The sequence below is a fragment of the Carlito syrichta genome, unplaced genomic scaffold (assembly GCF_000164805.1).
Source record: "Carlito syrichta isolate Samal-C Ts95f unplaced genomic scaffold, Tarsius_syrichta-2.0.1 Scaffold303338, whole genome shotgun sequence".
In the NCBI taxonomy this organism is placed as follows: Eukaryota; Metazoa; Chordata; class Mammalia; order Primates; family Tarsiidae; genus Carlito; species Carlito syrichta.
Genome location: NW_007247434.1, coordinates 377,267 through 402,711, shown reverse-complemented (window position 1 = coordinate 402,711; position 25,445 = coordinate 377,267). Strand labels below are relative to the sequence as shown.

General features: G+C 35.9%; 1 protein-coding gene across 1 annotated transcript in view; it reads left to right on the top strand.

Annotated features, from left to right (window-relative positions):
• Window positions 1–25,445, top strand: part of PTPRQ (protein tyrosine phosphatase, receptor type Q) — a 219,468-nt gene that overhangs the window by 18,125 nt on the left and 175,898 nt on the right. The window contains exons 9-14 of the mRNA XM_008058431.1: window positions 4,733–4,905; window positions 13,331–13,511; window positions 14,919–15,080; window positions 15,186–15,365; window positions 15,968–16,075; window positions 16,534–16,815. Of these exons, the coding sequence (XP_008056622.1) occupies window positions 4,733–4,905; window positions 13,331–13,511; window positions 14,919–15,080; window positions 15,186–15,365; window positions 15,968–16,075; window positions 16,534–16,815 (1,086 nt within the window). The remainder of the gene's footprint in view (window positions 1–4,732; window positions 4,906–13,330; window positions 13,512–14,918; window positions 15,081–15,185; window positions 15,366–15,967; window positions 16,076–16,533; window positions 16,816–25,445) is intronic.

Below are 25,445 nucleotides of genomic sequence, written 5' to 3'. Positions count from 1 at the left end.
ATAAAACTTGTACAAGAAATGACCTGTGCAGAGGGTTTTATCTAATTCCTTCCTTTATCCTCAAGTGTCTAGAAGAGTGACCTTATGATGAATTCTCAGTGTGTTGAGTGATACACGAGTAATCAATAATTGTCACAATATCTAGAGGGTCTATACTGGTTACTTCATGGAGACAAACAAAAGCTCTTAATCTATTGGATGAAAATTTGTACAGTTATATTGTTTACTACACGGACAACTTAAGCATAATTATGTTTGCTGATCATTAATAATATTTATGAGAGATATAAAATTATTTTTCAATTGCTTTCTATTGTAAAAAAGAACAGGATCATTCTCTTTTGCTCCCTTTAAGACAATGTGCTTCACTTCAAATTTAAGTTTGGTAAACCTATGTCACTGCCAGATATCTCAGTTAAAAAAATGAATTTATATGACCACATCCTGATCATAAAGGAACATATTTTTATGGCATATTTTCTCTGTCTTGAAAATTTTAGGAATTCTCATGAACCATTTATTCCCTATAGCAACCTTGTGTTGGAATAGTAAAGCTATAATTATACCCATTTTTTAGATGAGGAAACTGATGACTGGAGGGATGAATGAGCTATGCATAGTCACAAATTTAGCTATAAACAAAAATGATCAAAAGCCCAGGGAATATTTATTCTTGGTCCATTACTCTTGAGAAACGGAGCAGTTTTCTACCTGTCACTCTTGGTGGCTTTATAACTAGAACTTGCTTTAAGTAACTGGTGCTTTATTTTAAACCAATTTTTATATTTTCTCTGTCTTGAAAATTTTAGGAATTCTCATGAACCATTTATTCCCTATAGCAACCTTGTGTTGGAATAGTAAAGCTATAATTATACCCATTTTTTAGATGAGGAAACTGAGGACTGGAGGGATGAATGAGCTATGCATAGTCACAAATTTAGCTATAAACAAAAATGATCAAAAGCCCAGGGAATATTTATTCTTGGTCCATTACTCTTGAGAAACGGAGCAGTTCTCTACCTGTCACTCTTGGTGGCTTTATAACTAGAACTTGCTTTAAGTAACTGGTGCTTTATTTTAAACCAATTTTTAGTTTGCTCCTATTTTTCTTTACCATTACAGAGAATGAGGGCTCCTGAAATTTGAAAATTGAATGATTAATTTATAAATCATCAGACAAGAATTGATCAAACAATTGCATGTAATAAATTAAAAGATGGCTAATTGAATTTACCAACTACATTTCATCCAAAGTCTTCTGGATATTATTTTTTTATCTGTTGTTATCATTTTTAGGAAACAATAAAGATTTCAAGATTTCAACTGGGCATTAATCATCCCCAAATAGACAGATTCTCAGGGAAATTACTTTTATTAATTAATTTGTTCTGAACGAATGTTATGACATTTTGATTATAGGAAAGTATTCTGTGTTATTCTGTTCTTTATGTACATTCTGAGAACAATGTATAGAATTTAATTTTAAATATCCATGTATTTAAAGATTTTTTAAAACTTTTATAATCAATATTTTTTATTATGATATTGTGGCATACAGTTAAGGGTTAGGTATACAAATACGCTTCATTCAGGCACCCTTGTTGATAAGAGGTATCTCCCCGTCTCCAGACAGATATTTACTACTATCTGTCCACTATCTCCAGACAGATATTTACTACAGATATGGGGGGGGAATCTCCCTTCCCCCCCCCATAGTTCCCACTACTGCCAGTCATTTTCTTATAATGTTATATTGGATGTTCAAGGTCCACTATATGAGTAAGAACATGTGATACTCAGATCTTTGTTTCTGTGAGAGGTCACTCAGTATTATAGACTCTAGTTCCATCCAGGTTGCTGCAAAATTCATGATTTTTTCTTTTTTATGGCTGCGTAGTATTCCATTGTGTATGTGTACCACATTTTTTTAGTCTAGTCCTCTTTAGATGGACAGCATGGTTGATTCCAGGTTCTTGCTATTGTGAACAATGCTGCAATAAACACACGTGTGCAGGTATCTTTTTCATAGAGTGATTTGAGCTCTTCAGGGTATATTCCCAGTAGGGGGATTGTGGGGTCATATGGGAGGTTGATATTTAGAGCTTTTAGGAAATGCCACATTGCTTTCCACAGAGGTTGCACTAGTTTACACTCCTATCAACAGTGTAGAAGTGTTCCCTTTTCACCACACCCTCTCCAGCAACTGTTATTTTTTGAGTTATTGATGACTGGAGTTAGGTGGTATCTCAGAGTGGTTTTGATTTGCATCTCCCTGATGATTAGTGAGGTTGAACATTTCTTCATGTGTCTGTTGGCTGCTCGGATGTCTTCCTTTGTGAAGTGTTTGTTCATATCTTTTGCCCATTTTATAATGGGTCTGTTTGTTTTTTTCTTTTCAGCATGTTTGAGTTCCTTGTAGATCCAAGATGTTAAGCCTTTGTCAGACCTGGAGTTGGCAAATACTTTTTCCCAGTCTGTAGGTGGTCTCCCTGCTCTCTTGATGGTTTCTTTGGCTTTGCAGAAGCTTGTCAGTTTAATGAGGTCCCACTTGTCTATCTTCTCTCTTATGGCCTTGTGGGTTTCGGGTTTTGTTCAGGAATTGGATGCCAGTTCCGATTTCCATGAGGGTATGTCCTTCATTTTCTAAAGTTCTTATGGTTTGAGGTTTTATGTTTAGGTCTCTGATCCATTTGGAGTTATTTTTTTTTTTGTATGGGGATAGATAGGGGTCCTGTTTCAGTCTTCTGCATGTGGTCAGCCAGTTTTCCAAGCACCATTTACTGAATAGCTTCTCCTCTCCCCAGTGGTAGGTGGTGGAGGCTTTGTTGAAGATGTGTTGGTTGAGAAATTGAGGTTTTGCTTCTGGAATTTTAATTCTATTTCATTGATCTATATGCCTGTTCCTATACCAATACCAAGCTGTTTTGATGATTGTAGCTTTATAGTAAAGTTTGAAGTCTGGTAATGTGATACCGCCTGTTTTTTTTTTTTTTTTTGCTGAGGATTGTTCTGGCTATTCTTGGTCATTTGTGTTTCCATATGAATTCCTGTGTTGTTTTTTCTAGATCTGAGAAGAATGTTGCTGGTAATTTGATGGGTATTGCATTGAATCTGTAGATTGCCTTAGGTAAGATGGACATCTTCAAAATGCTGATTCTTCCAATCCATGACTTGTTTGTGTCATCTTTGATTTCTTTGAGCAGTGTTTTGTAGTTTTCATTGTAAAGGTCTTTCACATCTCTAGTTAGGAAGATGCCAAGGTATTTCATTTTTTTGTGGCTATTGTGAATGGAATTGTGGTTTTTATTTGGGTTTCTGTTTGTTTATTATTGGTGTAAAAGAAATACGATTGTCTTTTGCACATTTATTTTATATTCTGAGATTTTGCCAAAGGCCTTTATCAGTGTAAGGAGGTTTTTGACAGATTCTCTTGGGTTTTCAAGGTACACAACCATGTCATTTGCAAAGAGAGATAACTTGACTTCCTCTTTTCCTATTTGGATACCCCTGATTGCCTTCTCTTCTCTGATTGCTCTAGCCAGGACTTCCAATACTATATTGAACAGGAGGGGTGAGTGTGGGCATCCTTGTCTTGTTCCAGTTTTTAGGGGAAAGGGTTCCAATTTTTTGTCCATTTAGGAGTATGCTGGCTGTGGGTTTCTCGTAGATGGCTTTTACTATTTTGAGGTATGTTCCCCGTATGCCTAAATGTTTGAGGGTTTTTATCAAGAAGGGGTGCTGGATTTTATCAAAAACTTTTTCTGCATCTAATGATATAATCATGTGTTTTTTGTTTTGACATCTGTTGATGTATTTAATTACTTTTATGGTTTTACAAATGTTGAACCAGCCTTGCATCCCAGGTATGAAGCCTACTTGGTCATGATGGATGATTTTTGAGATGTGTTGTTGAATCTGGTTTGCTAGGATCTTGTTGAGAATTTTAGCATCTATATTCATCAAAGATATTGGCCTGTAGTTCTCTTTCTTTGTTGGGTCTTTACCTGGCTTGGGTATTGATGTGATGTTAGCTTTGTAAAATGATTTGGGGAGAGTTCTATCTTTTTCAATCACCTGGAATACCTTCAGTAGGATTGGTATCAGCTCCTCCTTAAATGTCTTGTAGAATTCTGCTGGAAAGCCATCTGAACCAGGCCTTTTTTTTTTGTAGGCAGTTTTCTTATTATGTAGTCAATTTCCTTGATTGTTATTGGTCTATTTATGGTCTCAATTTCTTCTTGTTCCAACCTAGGCAGGTTGTGTGATGTCAGAAAGTCCTCCATTTCCTTAACGTTTTCAAGTTTGTTTCCATACAAATGTACGTAGTAGTCTCTAATGATCTGTTGTATTTCTTCAGGGTCAGACGTGACTTCATCTTTTGTGTTTCTGATTGTGCTTATTTGGGTTTTTTCTCTCTTTTTCTTGGTTAGTCTAGCTAGGTGACCATTGATCTTGTTTATCATTTCGAAGAACCAGCTTTTTGTTTCATTGATTTTTTTGTATTATCCTTTTGACTTCTATGTCCTGGATTTCGGCTTTTATTATTTAAAGATTCTTATACCACGTTTAGTTTTTAATAAATTAGTAAATGTTTTAGTTTATTTTCTAATATAATTGTTTACATATCTTAAATAGTGAACTAAGAATTTAGGAAATTCTATTTACTTGAACATGTTTCTAAATTTTCCCCTTATTTTCTTTCTCTCTCTTTCTCTCTTTTTTTTTTTTTCAGTTCCAGGGGCAGTATTTGATTTGCAACTTGTAGAAGTAGAAGCCACACAAGTAACAATTACTTGGAAGAAACCAAGACAACCAAATGGAATCATTAACCAATATCGAGTGAAGGTGCTAATTTCAAAGACAGGGGAAATTTTGGAAGATACTTTGCTCACAGGAAAGAATGAGGTATTGCATTTTTATTTCACTTCTTAGTGAGCACTTTCTGCTTGGTTTTGGCCCTGCTAGCTTGGAAGATTTGCTAGCCCTCAAACGTAAAATATTTGACAACTTGCTAATATAAAGTGAAGTAAAAATTTGGGCCATGTTGATAATCTAGCTAGATCATATTTCATTTTAGATCATATATTAATATATTATTATTTTTCAGCATATGAAAAAAATTAATTGAGCTATTAAACCGGACAAAAGTTACTTTCATAAGTTAATATTATTATGCTAATTTAGTTAATGACTTGTTTGGAAACTCCTATAATGATTTAAATTCTTCAAAGGTTGTGCTTACAGTTTAGGACAGCTGCCACTGAAAGGCACAGTAATTTTAGTAACTGTTGTTGACAAATGATTATGTCCTGTTTGGTTTTGGGAAGCTAAATTTCTCAGAGCTCCCCCCACTTTTTAAAAAAGAAGTACATTTGATTAAATAAATCACATAACTAAATACAAGAGAGGTAAGCCATCACATAGATCTAAAATAAAAGAAAGGGGATCTTTTGGGAATTTGCATTTATTCACTCTGGAAGTCTGTTTTTGTTAGGAAGTACAGGCATCTCTGATTTTCCTTCACTCTTTATTCTCCTCACCTCAACAGCTCTTCACCTGTGAGGACCCCTTCAGCCTCCAGGCTAGTCATGCCCAGATACTGGCTGTTTTCCCTAGGGCACTCAAAGAATAAACACAAGTAGGACCAATACAGCAATCACTGGGCCTTGGAGACAGACGTGAGAGTTATCCAGCACCTGGGCTCCTGCTGTTTTGTTTCAAAATCGCTGCTACTTCTACCTGTACTGTTATTTTTTCCCACATCTGCTGTCACTCTATCTAGTCTCTGCCTTTCTCTACTTCTGGCACTTAGCTGTATAAGAATGTTGACTCACTATGTGCCAAATACACTCTGGCTATCTAGGACTTACCACTCCAGGTTTTTCACCACCTCCAGCCCAGAGTTAAATTTTAACCCTGTGTTGATTTCTTTTCTCTGTGCAAAAGATGTTGAGTTATGCTTTCTCTGATACTCTAGTTGACAACACAGTCAAAGGGCAAAAGCTTAACCCTTTGCTCCTGCTGAGATGGTCTTAAATTAGATACTGAGCTTTCTTAGGGCCAGGTGACAGGTTTCCCACTTCTACTAATGACATCTATTGAATGGATGGCCACACCTGTTCTTCTCTTGAGCTAAGAGTTTATAGAAAGACTTCTTTGAGATTTCACCTCTATCTGATCTGTAATTCTTGTGGTATAGGAGACAGAACATGAACTTTAGAGCCATAGAAATCTGGACCTAAATTCTGATATGGTCTCTTATTGGGCTGTATAGCAAAGTAGTTGAGAATATAGACCCAGGGCACAGATTGCTTGGGTGTGAGCCTGGTTTTGCATTACGGATGGTTTAAACCTGAGAAAGTTAGCCTGATATCTCTGAACTTTTGTTTCCTCTTGAAGATGGAGAGTATAAGAGTCCCTCAAACAAAAGTTAAGTAATGAGGATTTGATAAGTTAATGTGTGTAAAGGGCTTAGAACTGTATCTGGCATATAGTAAGTGTTTTGTCAAGTTATTGTGATCTGTTGTGAAGATTAAACTTGACATTGGACTTTTCGCCCTAGTTAGCACTCAATATCGTTCCCTTATCCTCTCCCAATAAAAAAAAAAAACATTATGCTTCCATTTCTGTGATGGTATCTTTCTTTACTAGATCAGGTTCATTTCTAATATTTCTGCATCCCCATGTGACTGGTGTTTGGGTTCACCTTTCAGGAGTCTGATGTGGGGAGACATATGGCAGAAGCTCTAAATCCAAATAGCCTTGGGTTCTTGGCCTGACTCTACCATGTTTTATGTCTATGACCTTCAATAAGTCAACTTTTGGAGACTTGGTGCCTTAATTTTTATAATGGGACTTATCTACCCACCGTGTAGGCTTGGGACGAAATGATATAATAGAGAATATTTCTGGTTTAGTGTGTTCATTATTATCCCTTTTCTTGACCTTATACTTCTCTCAGGATAAGAACTCTCTCCTCCCATTCACTATTGATCTTCCAAAAGAGTAGCCTCTATTTTCTGTCTCAAGAGTGCTTTGAATCCTTGAAATCTTGTTAGAAGTCACCAGTGACCTCCTCAGTGTCAAATGCAATGATTAAATATTTTTAACCATCCTTGTCTTCCTTATCTCCTCTGAAATCCATCCTTCTGCCTCTCACTCTCCAGCTTTTGTCTCTATTTGCTCCTTAATACTTCCTCCACTTTTATGTAGTGACCTTGCAATACTTTGATCTTACACAATTAAAAATAAAAAAAGACATTAAAAAGCTAACTGTCTCTACTATTTTCTAACTTCTTTTATAAAGGCATTCGAGCTTGTAACATTTTCTTCTCATGCTCTTACAGTCTCAATCACTGCTTCCTATTAGTATGACTCTTTATGCCTTGCTTTCCACTCTGATCTTTTGCTCTGAATTCTTAATTGCAACTGCTTATGGAAGGACTCATTACACCTAAATTCATTTTTCCCTATAAGATAAGATGAAAATCTTCCTTGGAATAACAGGACCTGGTTTGTGATGGGGAAAAGAAGGTGATGTTGGACTGAGGAACAGAGACAGAGATCTTGGGACAGTGAAGGTGAACTGTGAAGGTTCCTGCAGGACACACAAGAAGCAAATCTGTCCAGGCAATTAATACTTTCAGTGTGTCAGAAACAAGATCTGAAGAGAGGCTGACTTGCAGCCTTGGTACTAAATTACAGAATTATAATTCCCCAATCCCCTGGACTGGGCATACCATGGATCTCCGACGTGAATGTCACTGTCTTAAGCACCAGTGATTTGGAAGGCTTTGGGGGTGAATGTTTATGACATAGCTATATTTTCTTTCTTTTTTGAGTTGGAGTCTCACTCTGTCACCCAGACTGGAATGCAGTGGACACTCCTGGCCACTGCAGCCTTGACTTGCTGGGCTCCGGTGATCCTTCCGCCTCAGTCTTCCAAGTAGCTGGAATTACAGGCATGTGCTACCACACCTGGCTGATTTTTTTTTTTTTTTGATTTATTGTAGAGATGAGGTCTCGCCAAGTTGCCCAGGCAGGTCTCGAACCTGCAGGCTCAGGCAATCCACTCAACTCAGCCTCCCAAAGCCCTGGGATTACAGGTTGAGCCACCGAGCCCAACGACATAGCTATATTTTCAACAAAAATTTTTTGGGGATAATGGCACCATTATCCTCTCTGTTATGAAGGCTTGAAATCTTGGAGTCACCTCTGACTTAATTGCTACTTGGCATTCAATAGGCACTTAATGTTAAAGTCAGTTATTTCTACCTCCGGAATATGACTTTCATATGTATCTGTTTTATTCCTGCGTCCCCACCCCCACTAAGAATTCCATAGTCTCTTGTTTGGTCTACTTTTATCTACTTTATTGGTTTTCCTTTGTTCTGTAACAATTTCCACAAGCTTAGCAACTTAATTCATACTTATTATGTCACACATTGTGTGGGTTGGGAGTTCCAGGTACAGCTTACAGAGGTTCTCTGCTTAGGGTCTCATAAGGTTGCGGAGAATGGGCAGAGCTGTGTTTTCATCTGGAGCCTTGAGTAGGGAAGAATCCACTTCCAGGATTATTTAGGTTTTTGGCAGATTTTATTTCCTTTTGACTGTAGAACCGAGGACCTTGGATTCTTGCTGGATCTTGGCTGGAGATTACCCTTAGCTCCTAGAGACCTCCCGCAGTTTCTTGCCACATGGGATTTTTCAGCCTGACCATTTATTTCATCAAGCCAGCAAGAAGGGTCTATATAATTAATGTAAGGGAGTCATGGGAGTGACATCCTATACCTTTTGCCTTCTGTTGGTTAGATGCAAGTCAAAGGTCTCACGCAACTCAAGGGCAGGAGGTTATACAAAGCATGAATAGGAATTGGGTATAAATGGGTATCTACCTGAGAGGCCACCCACCATACTCAATCAACATACTGTTTTATATTTCACATACCTATTAGAATAGTCCTAGATTTCAGTGTATTATTTACATTATAGAAGTAACCTAATAAGAATTTAGAACTGATGGGGAAGGTGTGCATGTATCTATTTAAATAATCAAATTCTTCACATTATAGCAGATAGTCAATAGATCTAAAATAAATGAGTAAACAGAACAGTATAAGCATGTTGATTAGTGATTTTAGAAGTAAACACCATGAGAACTGAAAGCAAGAGTGGTTAAAAGTGTTCCTTATGAGCAGTAAGACTTGGAGTAGGGAGGATGTGAATAGGAAATTGTTATTTTCATTATACATCTTTCATCATGACTTGTTTCTTTTTGGAGTAATGTGTACTTATCATGATGATTAAACTTTAAAAATATTAAAATATTACCCTTCTATGCTAGACTTGATTTTATTTCATCATCCTTACTGGAATTTTTTATTTAGTGACTTTGTCATGATCTACTTTTTTGTATGTGTGTTGGAGTCTCACTCTGTTGCCCAGACTGGAGTGCAGTGGCATGCTCCCAGCCACCGCAGCCTCGACCTGCTGGGCTCCAGCAATCCTTCCGCCTCAGCCTTCCAAGTAGACACTGTGTTTTAAAGTACTTTAAGAAAGGGACTGGCAGTAGTGGGAAACTGTCAGGGAGAGGGAGCAGGCACACTTCATCCATATGGGTACCTGATCTCAAACCAGGTGAAGTAGGGAACAAAGTGAGGCCCAAACTTTACCTGTGCAATGACTGTTTGTATACCTAACCCTGAATTGTACCCCATATCTTTAAAATAAAAAAAAATTTTAAGAATAAATGAAATGTTTTATTAGTTAAATCCAGCAGACCTCTAATGAGTCTAAATTGATAGAGATAATAGGGTTTTAAAAAATCACTTTCACTATAATGAAGACTATTACATATAAAATCAAGCTGGTTTGTTCAGGTGGACTAGGAATTTAACTCTGAAGACTTCTAATTCTTTCACATAAATTCCAAGGATTCCTGCGTAGCATATGCAAGGCCTTTCATGTTGATGAATTGTGACATACCCTAACTCAGTGGTTCTCAGTCAGGGGCAGTTTTGCTCTCCAGGAGACATTCATTAATCTCTGGAGACATTTTCATTGTCACAACTGGAGGGATGCTTCTAGGTGGTAAGGACCAGGGGTACTGCTAAAATCCTACAGTGCCCAGGACAAAATATTTTCTAACACAGAATGTCAATAGTGCAGAGGTTTAGAACTCTGGACTAAATCAACGAGTCCAAAACTTTGGGGTGTTGCAATGGACTTTTTTCCCTTTTAGTTCTTTCATTTATATTCCTGCTTTTCTCTGCCCCTTCCTAGTACTCTCCTGACTTTAAATTATTTCCTACCATTTTTGCTTTTAAAATGATTACTTTTTTCTCTTTTGAAAAATCTGACTAACATCTAACCTAATATCTTTTTTAAAGGGGCAAAGTTTGAAAAATATTCATGACATGGCACACTTAGTGATAATTAATAGCATTCTGGATTGTTACAAAGTCAATATTCAAATTATTGCCCTAGTTATGGAGGATTTTTCTAATGCTAGAATACCAGAATTTTGGGAAAATTCATATAGTCAAAGTATTTACATCAACTCATGTTGAAATGGCAGTTTGTCAACAAAAATGCCTAACTTGGTGGAATGCTATGGTTTAACTCTCAATAATTTATCTAACATGGGTGGAAATAGTGAGAGATTTAATGCAAAAATCATAGTTCAGGGGGAAATTCTTTGTACTACCTCACTGTCCCTCTATAATGCTTTGCACACAGTAGATTCTCAAAGGGTGACTGATTGATAGTGGAAACAGCTGTGTGGATCAGGCATAAACTATTGACTGGAAAACCAGAGCAACTCTTGAATTATGTGTTTGTGATTCATACTCTCCCTGATTTTACTGCAGAGGCAAAGCTGAAGTGAGCCATTGGAAGATAGACCTTTACCTTGTCCCATATAGGGACAAAGGAAGAAACCCATATGGGTTTCTCTGTCCATAGCTCTTTATCACAACATTTAAAAAGTAGATCTTCTTGCTTTTTACTGTAACACTTTTCTCACTGAAGTTGTAACAAGATTTAGATAATTTTATTTTGTAAATATTATTTGAAGGACTGGAGGTTTTTTGATTCATTCTCCCTTTTATCTCTCAGAAAATTTAATATTTATAAAACTTGCCTTTGCAGATAGTTAAATTAAGTGAACTTCCCTAAAATTTCCTGTCTTCTTGAGTTTTTTCCTGAGCATCTTCTATTTTTCTTTTAAATACTAAGTGCTTTGATGTTCATAAGGCATAGAAAGCCTCTTTTTGACTTTAGGAGTGAAGACAACTTCAGAACGTGGAAGGTAATTAAAAATCAGATATACCAAAGCTTATAAACAACTGAAACCTATATTATGAATTAATTATACATTCTGAGGGTACCAGAACATGGAAATGATAGGAATAGAATAATTTTTCTAAAAAAAAAAGAGTTTTGGATGTGAGTCATGAAGCAGAATGTGGAAAGGAATTGATTAAAGAAAGTAGTTTGTGTAGTATGTTCTTTTTTTCAAAACTATTTTATTTGGAAAATTTCATATAGGTATAAAAGTAGAGGAAAGAGTATATATAATATAACCAGTGGTCCCCAACCTTTTTAGCATCAGGGACTGGTTTCATGGAAGACAGTTTTTCTATGGGCTGGGGGATGAAGTTGGTGGGGAGGATGTGCAGTTAAACCTCACTGCAAATGTATTTGTAGCCCCTCCCCAGCGCTAGCATCATCACCTGGAATCAGGGATAATGCCAGCAATGGGGAGAGACTGGCTGGCTCACCCTGTTGCTCATCTCCTGCTGTACAACCCAGTTCCTACCAAATCACGAACTTGGTCAGGGACCCCTCATATACCCACCACCTGGATTCAGTAATCAATAGTCTACCACTCTTGCCTTTGCTGGCTTCTATTATTGTTGCTGCAGATACATTTTAAAGTAAGCCTCGGTGGCTCAGCCTGTAATCCCAGTGCTTTGGGAGGCCGAGATGAGTGGATTGCCTGAGCCCGCGGGTTCGAGACCCGCCTGGGCAACTTAACGAGACCTCATCTCTACAATAAATCAAAAATTAGCCAGGCGTGGAGGCACGTGCCTGTAGTTCCAGCTCCTTGGAAGGCTGAGGTGGAAGGATCGCCCGAGCCCAGCAGGGCGAGCCTGCGGTGGCCGGGAGCGGCCACTGCACTCCAGTTTGAGTGACAGACTGAGACTCAAACTCTAAATAAATAAATAAGTAAATAAATAAATAAATTCTAGACTTCACATTGTTTTGTTCCTATATGCCCAAGTGTGAATTTCTTGGGGGAAAAAAAGACATTTTCCATATAAAAATGCCATGACCACAATTTTAAAAATTCCTAATATTTTCTTGGTATCATCTAATACCTGGACCATATTCAAATTTTTCAATAATCTTCAAAGCCTATGCCAGTAGGTCTGTTCTAATTAGAATACAAACAAGGTCTACACATTGTTCTTGGTTGTTAAGTGTCTTAAGGCAACATTTTCCTTGATTAATGTTTAACCTTATTTCCAAAGTTGACATTCTACAGAAATATCTATTATTATTTGGCTAAACACACTTTTCCCATTTTGTCTCAATCAGTTATACTGGGTAGGGATGGAGAAGGGAGAGGGTAATCTTATTACTTTAACAAAAACTTCTTCTGTTTACATCCATAATATGTTCCTGATATTTCACTTTAATATCTGCCACTTTGGTGAACTTGACATGTGTGAATTACATTATAGGAACTAGGAACAATTGAAGTTACTTAAAATATTTCTTAGCCCCAGTGCCTTGGATAAGTGTGCCATGAATCCCGTTTGAAAACTCCTGCCATACAGTTTTATTCTCATCTGTAACTTCACTCTATTATAGATAAGTTACTATCATTGATATATATCAAGCAGGCATGCAGGTCTCTCACATCTGTTTACAAATGAGGACACATAAATAGGTAAGCAAAATACATTGTAATACATCATTACCTTTTGGGGGATGAGCAGTTAAAATACTTCAGTCATGAAAACTTTGCATGAGGATGTCTTATCTTACCATAAGAAAACTAACTCAAATCAGAAACAAATACCTTCTTCTCAAAATACACTTTAGGCATCTTAAGAAATAGAGTGATCACAATGTGTTACTATGACACAGAATTTTACTAGCTTGAGAATGAATTCTTGGAATCCAAAGAAGATAATAGTCAAGGAAATAATATTATCTTTTCAAAAAGCGTGATTTCAAAGTTATTTCTGAACTAGTAGTTGATTTAAATTATTTAGGGTAACTGTCACAAGCAGTCTTTGTAAATATCTACTTTTAATTACAGTATATAAGCGACTCCATGGCTCCAGAACTTGTGAATATAGTAGAGTCAATAGCAGGATTATATGAGGGTTCGGCAGAGATGTCTTCTGACCTGCACTCACTTGCTTCATTTATGTATAGCAATCATCCACATATTAACTTTCCTGCAAGGAATAGAGCTGAAGACCAGAATTCACCCACTGGTAGGTAAAATTTTAATTTTCTATGAAGTGCACTTAAGCCACCAGTTATGAACCTTAGCTTAGAGTTCAACCATATTATTAATGGTCCATGGGCTGGAGTGGAATTTTTTTTTAGCTGTTGGATAACCTCATACAGCAAATGGAAATGCCACACAGGCAGAAGCTGGCCCCTCCTAACCCATTTGACCTTCTTCCTAGAGAAAGTAGCACCCTAGAGTCTCTGGCCAAGCTGCATAGACAATCAGTTATTACAGTTGCCAAAGCAGGTGTGATGGGAAGGGATTAACATATCTTCAAATCATTTACAGGCCTCACACTCTCTACAGCTTTTGACTAATAGGTTTTCAAATGTCACTAAAGGTAAATAGGTCAGCAAGTTACAACTCTAGTGCATGGTGTGATAAACAGGTGTAGGTGACCTCAACGATGTGGTGATGTCATTAGTCTATACACTTGTTCTTCAGTGTCAGTGGATCTTATTGTTTCTAAAGGGAGATTGTCCTATATGGCAAATTAAAATAACTCAGTTAGATGACACAAATCTATACTCTTTCTCTGGTTTTTCTAAAATTTTAAATGAGAAAAGTATTTTATTCTCTTTACTCTAATTTGGTATTTGTCTCATTCCAAATTAAAAGTGTTATGTTATTTTTTTTATGGTAGAATTAGAAAACAAAAAAGTAACATTATATTCACTATATGTCCATTTCATTTTCTGGTTCATTTTTCTTGTGAAAAGAAGACTGGAGGGCAACAGTAAAAATTAAGAGGCCCATGATTTCTGATGCAGGTGTTTTAAATACTTCAAGTCTGATCTAATTTCCAATCAAGAGTTTTGGAAGCACACCTTCTAAATAAAATAAAAATGTAACATTTGAAATCATTGTTCAGAAATATTTATGCATCAGTCGAGCATGCTTGATTTTAAAGAACCATTTGATTTAGTGAACTTTGGGTCAAAATAAAACTCTCTTTTACGTTTTCTATTAAAAACCAAGTGTTGATGTATAATATTTCAATTTTATATCATTGCCTGGCCTTCTTTTTCCAGACAAAATTCCTAGCCAGTCTCTTTTAGAAAATTATATTTTCTTTAAAATACTAGTCTTATTTTCTAGAATAGTGTGTAAAAACTAGCAAAACTGTGTTATGAACACAAAATCTTTGTAAATATTATTGGGGGTGTTCAGAATTATTCAGAATTAATAATAATATTAAGTATGATTTCCCATATCAATGCTTTTTTATTTAATAATTGTGCATTAACTTTTAGTATCAAGGAGTGCATGAGAGATGAATGAAAAATGAGAAATTGACTAAGATTTTACTGTGTATGCAAAAGATGATTTTGATTGTGAAGTCAAATGCCGTTTATTTATTTATTTATTTTTTACTGATTTCAAATAGTAACTACGAGGAATCAGTATATCACAGACATTGCTGCTGAACAGCTGTCTTATGTTATCAGGAGACTTGTACCTTTCACTGAGCACATGATTAGTGTATCTGCTTTCACCATCATGGGAGAAGGACCACCAACGGTTCTCAATGTTAGGACACATGAGCAAGGTAAGAATGTATTTCCTCTGAAACCATTACCTGCAGATATTGCTCTTGCACACTGTAATAACTTTTTCTTTTTGTCCATATTAATTGTTCATTCTTCTTTTCAAGTGCCAAGCTCCATTAAAATTATAAACTATAAAAATATTAGTTCTTCATCTATTTTGTTGTATTGGGATCCTCCAGAATATCCCAATGGAAAAATAACTCATTATACAATTTATGCAATGGAACTGGATACAAACAGAGCATTCCAGATGACCACTATAGATAACCGCTTTCTCATAACAGGTAGAACAAAAAGTTTTGGTTATTTTTACATTCCTGTTCTGATGGAAAATATGCATATCTCTATGCCTTAAACACTGCAGGACATGTGCTACCTCATTCCAGATTTGTTGTTCTCTGCTGCCATGAATAGCTTTAAACGTACTTGCAGAAATAATTTGATTAAATGTGCTTTTCTTTAACTGTATTTACCTGTAAAGAAGTAAAAAGCATCAGATCGCAAATGTCATAGAAAATTGCTTAACCTAGAAAATATATCTGGTACATAAAAATAACTCATTATTGAAGATTTGAATGAATGAATGAATGTGAAAATCAGCTGAAGTAATTCAGCTGACATGGATTTGTGCCAAGTCATCTATGCCCCTTGCAGTGTGCCAAAAATTATTTTTCAGTTTTAGATGATTGCTTTAATATTTTAGGAAATAACTCAGACATCACCAACATGGAAAAGCCCTCAAATCGAAGGGGAGATTGAGATTATATGGACGGTGATTTAGATAACCAGTCTCAAATACATTATTTTCATTAGCCCTAAATTAAATGTCTCTAATCCAAGATTGTTATTTTAAGGGATTTAAACAAATTGCCTATTGTCCTTTTAGGGTTAAAGAAATACACAGAATACAAAATGAGAGTTGCTGCCTCAACACATGTTGGAGAAAGTTCTTTGTCTGAAGAAAATGACATCTTTGTCAGAACTTCAGAAGATGGTAAGAATATCAGTAGCATTTTTAAATTAAAAAAAAGAGAAATTGGTTATACTTGCTTATTGCCTTTACTTCATGTTGCTTTTATTTTTATTTTTATTTTTTTTTTGAGTTGGAGTCTCACTCTGTCGCCCAGACTGGAGTGCAGTGGCCGCTCCTGGCCACTGCAGCCTCGACCTGCTGGGCTCCGGCGATCCTTCCGCCTCAGCCTTCCAAGTAGCCGGAATTACAGGCGTGCGCTACCACGCCCGGCTAATTTTTTTATTTTATTGTAGAGATGATGTCTCGCCTGCCCAGGCGGGTCTTGAACCCGCGGGCTCAAGCAATCCACTCACCTCAGCCTCCCAAAGGCGCGGGATTATAGGCTGAGCCACCAAGCCCGGCTCCATGTTGCTTTTAGTGTCTAAAGTAACAAGCATGATAAAATATAAAGTGCTTAAAATTTTGTTTTCTTTCCCCAGAACCAGAATCATCACCTCAAGAGGTTGAAGTAATTGATGTTACTTCAAGTGAAATAAAATTGAAGTGGTCACCACCTGAAAAACCCAATGGGATTATTATTGCTTATGAAGTGCTATATAAAAATATGAATACTTTATTTACAAAGAACACCTCAACAACAAACATAATTTTAAGGGACTTAAAACCTCACACTCTCTATAACATTTCTGTAAGGTCATATACCAGATTTGGTCATGGAAATCAATTATCTTCTTTAATCTCTGTAAGGACTTCTGAGACTGGTAAGTTGTTTCTTTTTTTATTTTAAAATATTTAGTGATTCAGTAAATATAGCAGACAGTTGCCATATTGTTTATATTTTACATAACCTAAAAACCCTCATTATTTTGTTTTGTATAATTCGGAAATTGATTTGCTTTTTCTAGAAAAAGTATGGTGAAAAGCTTGCTCAGCAAATTGTTAAAGTCTGATTTACATATAAAGGAACTTCTGATAAAAATCTGTGAATTTTTCAAATGAAAGGCCTTGAGAAACCAAAGATTCTTTTCATGTATCTTACATCTTGGGGTGAATAGCTATTTGCCTTCAAATTAGGTAAAAGCAGAGACATACTCATAAGAATAGATTCTTGTATTCTAATAAGACAGGTAGATAGATGATAGGTAGATAGATCGAGGTGCAGAGTGGAAGGACAAAAGTGGCATGCTAGGAAGTCTTATAGAGGATGTAGCATCTGGCCTGGATCTTTTAAAAGTTTTTATTTTATTTTATTTTTTGAATTGGAGTCTCACTCCATCGCACAGGCTGGAGTGCAGTAGCATGCTCACAGTCATCTCCAGCGTCGAACTGCTGGACTCCAGCAATCCTTCCACCTCAGCCTTCTAAGTAGCCAGAACTATAGGCGCTCTCTACCACACCTGGTTAATTTTTTTGATTTATTGTAGAGACGAGGTCTTACCAAGTTGTCCGGCCTGATCTCGAACCTGCAGGCTCAGGCAATGCACTCACTTCGGCCTCCCAAAGTGCTGGAATTACAGGCTGAGCCACCAAGCTCTGCCTGGCCTGGATCTTAATGAGGAGTGTGGACCTTGTAGGAGAATGTTATAGAGGTTGCAGGGTGGGCGGGGAGGGGACATCCTATCAAAAGGAAATAACACAAGCGAGGAATTACTCATGGTTTAGTTTCAGTGGTGCTAGAGTAAATAGCACAAAGCAAGACATTTTGCCTGATAACTTTAGTTTATTGTTTATGTTGTGTTTACGACCATACATTGGAGACAATTATTAGGCCAATTCTACCATATATGCTGAGAATTAATAACTGAATTAATTTTTCTTTTTTTTGTACATATAAGTGAATAAATATTCATTAACTAGCTACTGGCTGAGTCACATGACTTTGTCATTTTTATAGGTGATATGACCAAATAGCAGCGATTTTATATGGTTCAAGCAGAAACTATATGGGAGGTTGTCCTTGAACTTGAGGATCCAGAAGCTTAGTAAAGCAACTTACCTTTGATTATATGTAACTTGTTGAGACTATTAACAGAAATGAATACAATGAGATGACACAAAAGTACCCATGGGGAATGATAATAGTTGCTGTTGCAGGAATAAATGATAAAAGGAGCACTAAACCATCATGAACTGTAAAGTGAAACTTAATTGATATTAAGCTATATATTGGCATGTTTCATTGCTTTTATAGATATTGTACCTAAAATCAGTATTTTTGAGAAAAGTGTCTGTTCTTCAATGGCACAATTTTATTTTACAGTGAATCAAAGGCAACAAAGCACATTTTTACGTCTGCTAAGTGTCATGGGCTCTGCTAATGGCTTTCACACAAATTGTCCCTTAAATTCTAGAGTGAAGTACTCCGTTAGTACTATCCTCATTGTCTAAGAAATAATCTGAAGCTCTGAGAGGTCCATTCATTCAATATATTCAACAAATATTGATAATATGCCGGGCCCTACGGGGAACAAAGTAATATAGAAGAAAATAATTTCCTGCCCCCCTTAAGTTACTATTACTTGGTGGATGTTTAATTGCTTACGGTCACCCGACTGATAAGCGACAAAGCTGGAACTGGAAAGCCTGTTTCTCTTTGCCAGTGCATGCTCTTTGGAAGCAATTAGTAAAGCTAGTAAATTATAACTTATATCTAGGATCCTTTTGTTCATTGTTGCAGGAATATTTTGCCATTTGACTTCTTCACAATATAGGGAAGGGAAGTAATAACTTTCAGACATTCTTCTGTGATATGACTCACCTTATTATGAATGCTTGTCAAGAGTACCTTGCTACTTAAGTGGTCACAGCCTCAACACACCGTTTTAAATGATGAATTATAAAGCAATTTTTGTTTGCTGGCTATTACATGCATGCAATCTTTTACTTAGTATTGAAAAAGTACATTTATTTATTTTTATTTTTTATTGATTTTTAAATTGTGGGGTACAATTCAGGGTTAAGTGTACCAATATTCATTGTGCAGGTACCCTTGTTGATGAGGTGTGCCCCTCCTTCCCCAGGCCCCAGGCAGTTTCTCACTACTGCCAATCCCACCTCCCCCCGCCCATGCCCCTATAGTTTCCCGCTACTGTCAATCCTTTTATTATAGTATTATGATAGTTGTCCAAGGTCCACTTATGAATAAGAACATCTGATACTCAGTTCTTTGTTTCTGTGAAAGATCACTCATCATTATAGACTCTAAGTCCATCCAGGTTGTTGCAAATTTCATGATTTTGTTCTTTATGGTTGTATAATATTCTATTGAGTATATATACCACATTTAAAAAAATCCAGTCCTCTTTTGATGGGCAGCACAGTTGCTTCCATGTTCTTGCTATTGTGGACAATGCTGTGATAGTAGACATATGTGTGCTGGTATTGAAAAAGTAAATTTAATTTCTGTTTTATTATCTATTTGTATGAGCTTAATTCTAAGGCAGGGATAATAAATTATAAGTGAATATAAGAATTTAAACTGAGATTTAATTTGAGAATTTTAATTTTGGAAATTATCTTAGAAAACATATAGACCCCCCCCCCCTTTTTTAATAGGCAAACACACCTAGGATTATCTTTGTAAAATGACTCAAAAGTCATAGTAGATAGGCAAAGTTAAGACTTGACAGTAGGCCTGAGACTGCATTTCAGGACTGATTTAATAAGTTTCAGAGCTGGCTAGAAAAATAAAGAGACGGGGAAACAACTTTGCCCATGGCTGTCTAGCCTACCTACTGGGTAGATATAATTGAATTTTCTTAATACATAGATTCCTCAGAAACAAAATATGCCTAACAATAGAGTGTAGGGTTCAGTGATAAGCCTCCTAATATCTTGTTCTCTGTCCTAAGGGTAGTTTCAAGGTCTGTGCATTCTCTACCTGGATGGGAATGATGGACAATGGAAATTACATTAGTGATTCTTCCTAGATCATGTTTGCTACTATTGAACTACCAACTTTTACTCCTTTGGCAAAGGAGGATGCTAGAGTTTTAAGTAGAGTCCCAAGGTGTCATTGGAAGCAGAATGAGCTCAAGAACAATGTTCAGAGCTCAAAATAATCTTATCAAATACAATAAATGCATCTTCTACTCAAGTAAAAGACAAGGATCCACTCTTCAATATTATTTTATGAGAAATTGAGGGATGTGTTCACTAAATGATGTGTTAATGTTACTAATTACAAATAGGAATGAATTATTTGTTTAAATGCTTTATATTTTTGGGAGAACCAGAGTTTAATAATGCTTGGAGGTAAAACACTCTTGTGTTTAAAGAGGAAAGCTCAGTACAAAATTGATTCTGTGCATGTGTGTATGTGTATCTCTGTGTGTGTTTTTGTATTTTAATCATAGAATGTGTAGTTTGCAAGCAAACTTGAGAATAGTTTTCATTTTCTTATACTTAGGGCTCAGTAATCACTAAATAACTATAAGAAGTTCCCATATGAATTACCCTTTTTAATTATATATATATTATGGAATATATATATTTCTTACACATATAAATATAAGGAGAATGTATATTCCTTTTCCTTTTTAACATATACTTTCTTTACAGTAAGTCTTTAACCAAATGCCTTAAATATGTCTGATTTGAGGGCAACAAACACTAGTGGATAGTAATTTGAATATTGACCAAAATTTTGTCAGTTTAAAAATATTAGTTTTTATTAGGGTGTTTATTGCAACTTTATAAATTTATAAGTTTATTTATAAATTTAAAAATATTAGTTTTATTAGGGTGTTTATTGCAACTTTATAAATTTATTTGTATTAACGAATAGCATTTTTTTGAGTTGGAATCTCACTCTGTCACCCAGACTGGAGTGCAGTGGCGTGCTCATGGCCACCCCAGCGTTGACCTGCTGGGTTCTGGCAATCCTTCCCTCAGCCTTCCAAATAGCCAGAGCTACAGGCATGTGCTACCACACCCAGCTAACTTTTGATTTATTGTAGAGACGAGGTCTCGCCAAGTTGCCTGGGCTGGTCTTGAACTCGTGGGCTCAGGCAATCCACTTGCCTCGGCCTCCCAAAGTGCTGGGATTACAGACTGAGCCACTGAGCCCGGCCTTGAATAGCATTTTAAAATATGTCTACATACATTAAAACTATGTATACCAAACAGTAGTATTTTGGCATACTCAAGGTAACTTCCCTTTTTAGTATCATTATGAACTAAATTATTTCTTCTTTTTGTTTTAGATTTTTAAGAGATTCAGTTTATACCAACTGATTATAATCATTACTTTTTATCCATAAGTTATCTACTTTACAAGATACTCCTACAATTGGGAACACTTTCCATGCTATTTCAGAAAATTCTAAGTGTATCACCACTCTTCAAGATCAGTAAATCATCAAGTTTGTCTTGCTTTATCTACCTGAAGGTTATCCTCTAAGGGTAAATGAATGAAAATGCAAAGGATATCAACCTGGGGTCAGGAATGCATATTTATATACTGACTACTGGTTATAGCCAGACAACTCCAGAAGAGCAACTTAAATTCCAGTGAGAATTTTTCAATCAGAAGTTATCTTTTTGTAATTAAAGGTTTTAAAATTTGATCTTATCCTTACCTAAAAATTTATTTCTTGTTTTATTGTATTCTATATCCTTTTAAACATATTTATTCATTCATTGAACAGATTTTTATGGATTTTCTATCATGTGTTACCATTGTACTAGGTAATGTATCCATAGCAATAAACAAGACAAAATCTCTACCTTCCTAGAACTTAGCATTCTAGAAGAAACAAGAAAATAATTCAGAAAACAAGTTTGTGATTTTTGGTAGTAGCAAGTTCTAGTGAGAAAAAAGTATCAAGGAAAGAAGAACGTTATAGAATAGTGACTTGGCTACTTGAGATGGAGGACAGAGTAAAGTTCACAGTGAGGAGGTTACATTTGCCAAGAGATATCAATTATATGTAGAAGTAAATTAGATGGGGATGGGAAGAAAAGTATTTCAGAAGGAAGATAGAAATTGTCAAGTTGTTGAAGAGGAAAGAACGTTTATTGGGTTGGTGAAGAGCAGGGCATTTTTGTCACTTGAATAGTGTGAGTTGTAGGGAGAGAATGAACAGATGCGCAGAGAGATAGGCAGAGGAGAATCACGCAGATTCTTGGGTGCCATTCTAAGAACTTTCTAGTTTAATTTTAATGGGAAGTTATTGGAGAATTATAAAACAGGAAAAGCTTTTAAAAGATTGTTGCTGAATATGTTTTTGTTGGAGTAAAGCGAAAAATCAAGATTAAATGATTATATTTTTTATCTGAATATCTGGGTGAATGGTGGTGCCATTTACTGAGAAGAGAAAATCAGGGACGAGGTCAATGTGGAGAAAATTTAGGAGTTCTGTTTTGAATATACTGAAAATGTCCAAGTGCCCATTATGAAGGCAATTAGGTAAATAAGCTTGAAGTTCAAGGAAAACATCCAGGGTTGAATATATAATTTGAAGGGCACATCATTTTCTGGGATTTAAAGTCAAGGGATGAGAAAAAGTCACATCAGTGTAAGTGTCAAGAAGCTTACTCTATGGTCTGGGCAATATGTATGACACACAGACTTTGGGAAGTCCAAAATGAGCCATTGAGGACAAAGCAGAAGTCACTAGCAAGGTAGGAGGAAAACCAGGAGAAGACCATGTCTTGAAATCCAAGTGTTTAAGTATAAGGCATTTATTTCTAGAGGCTGACTAGTGGAGTTAAGATAGGGCATGCAATTGATTAGTGATTTGGTAAGAAGGGATGTCATTGTTGACTTCATAGGTAAAGGTTTTACAGAAAAATAAGAGGGAAAATGCCTAACTGAAGTGGGATTAAGAGAGAATGATAAGTAAAAAAGTATAGAAAATGAGTAAAGGCAAATTTTGAGGAATTTTGATATAAAGTGGAGAATAGATTGAGTAGTAGCTGAAGGGGTAAGTGAAATCAAAACAGGGCTTAAAAAACATGATATGTTTTACAATTTGTATGTGTTCACACACATATCTGAATAACTTCAGTTAAAAGAAAACTTGTGTTAAAAAGATAACCTAGTTCCCAGTGTTTTTATTATCACAATAAAATGAGAAGCAAGTCTATTAGTTTGGAATAAGGAGTAAGAGGGCATATTGGAAGTTTCTGGAGGGAGAAGTTAGTGAAAACATATATAAAAGAGCGAGAGATTGAATTATTAGTGAAAGCATACATAAAAGAATGGGAGACTAAATTAACTAAAAATATATATTGGCTGTCAGACAATAAAAAGGATCCATTTGAGGCTTGAGTTTATACGTTTAATCTGGAGAAGTGCTTTATTTAGTCATTTTCAGCTGTTACATTGGGGATGTGAAACCAGCACCAAATTTGGTTTAACTCAAATCATGATTTTGCCAGGAAAGTAAGATAGAAACAGAACGAGTTGATGGAGCTTGCTAGAAAGTGACCATGGTGATTATAGTGATTATGGACTCTAGTCTGAGTATGTAGAGAAATAAAGACATAATTTAGGTGCCGGACAGTGAAAATTCTATAAGGGTCACATAATTGCTGGATTGGGAGAACAAAGGTCAGCAAGCTGGAAAGATAGAAGGTGCTTGCCAAAGAGAAGAATAGTGGCAGTTATTGGTAATGACAAAGTCTTGGATGTGGCCATGAAAGCCAGTAGGGAAGGTGAGGTAGTGGAAAAGATTAGTGGAATTATTAAGTTCAAGTAATACAGAGTGCAGGGAACTGGAAAGATCATTTGCATGGATGCTGACATCTCTAAGAGTGATAGAGAGAAGATGTTTGGAGAAGTGACACAGTTATCACCAGATGGCTGCCTTAAGGAGGGGTAGCCTATGGTGACATCTAATAGAATGGGCTTCAAAAGATCTGTGGTTCTTCAGGAAGAAAAAGAAGATAAGATCTATATCAAAAAAGAAGAGTAATAAATACAACTACCAACTCCCAGGTCCAATGGTTATAGGGATTATAGGAGAAAAACAAACCTGATACCCAAAAGGTCTGAACTGTAGTAGTGTTTCTCAGTAGGTCTAAGATTTTACTTAGAGACAGGAGGTTAAAAAAGCATTCAGGATGGTTGGGAGTTTTTCTCAATGTAATGTATTGGGCCAGGAAGACACTAGTTAAGATTCAGGGTGTTTAGAGTAGAAGAGATAGTAGAATTATATTGCTACATTAAACTATTGCTGAATTATAATCTTTCCTCAAGTTTTAGAAGTGTCAGTGTTCTTAAATTAGTTTTTCCTGCTAAGTCTGTCCTAGATACAATAACCCCATTACTGGTAAAAATGGGGAGCAAGGGTCACTGTATCTATACTTTCAAGGCTTCTGAATTTTATTTATCTACTAAATTTATTAGTAGTAACTTTTATACCCATTGTATTTAAAATACTGATAAGGGTTCAATTTCTTTTATTTAAAATAAAATAATCTTATAACAGGACTCTGCAATGGCACTAATATTGACATATTTAGTTTATATTGTTTGACTCTCCAAATTAGTCTTTATTGTTATTGTCCTAAAACGTAGCTTTTAAGCCATTATCTTTGCAGATATGTTCTTTCATCTCTGGTAAATATTTTTCTACCTAAAATGCATTTATTGAGGTTGTGTTAATGGGCTTTCAAGGTTTTTTTTGTTTGTTTGTTTCATTTTGTTTTTTCTTGAATCAGGGTCTCACTCTGTCACCCAGGTTGGAGTGCAGTGGCACGATCATGGTTCAAGCAGCCTCAACCACCTCAATTCAGGTGATCCCTCCACCTCAGCCTCTTGAGTAGCTGAAACTACAGGCACATACCACCATGACTGGCTAATTAAAAAAAAATTTTTTTTTTGTAGAGATGAGATATCACTTTGTTGCCCAGGCTGGTCTTGAACTCCTAGGCTCAAGTGATCCTCTCACATTAGCCTCTCAAAGTGTTGGAATTACAAGCATGAGTCACCATTCTCAACCTTTCTCAGTTTTTGATTGTCTAAATATGCTTCTATCTGCTTTTGCTAACATTTCTGGGTATAGAATTCAAGTTGTTTTTCAATTGATGTCAATAGTAGTCTTATTGTCATTTATATGTAGATAGTTGTCTTTTTCTGGTGCTTTTAAGATCTTTTCTTCTTTAGTATTCTATATTTTACAATAGTGTGACTAAGTTTTTTTTTTTTTTTTAAATCCTTCTTAGTATTTATTGAGATTCCTTGGTCTGAAATTTGATATTTTAAAACAATTTTGGTAAGACTCATCCATTTTCTCTTTAAATATTTCTTCTTTATTCTCTCTATTGTTTAAGACCACTCAGTATAACACCTATGCTTCTTAACTGCTGTTTTATGTTTTTCATAACTTTTTTTCCTTTGATCTACAGTCTTGATGATTTTTTTCAGAACTATCTTCCTTTTCAC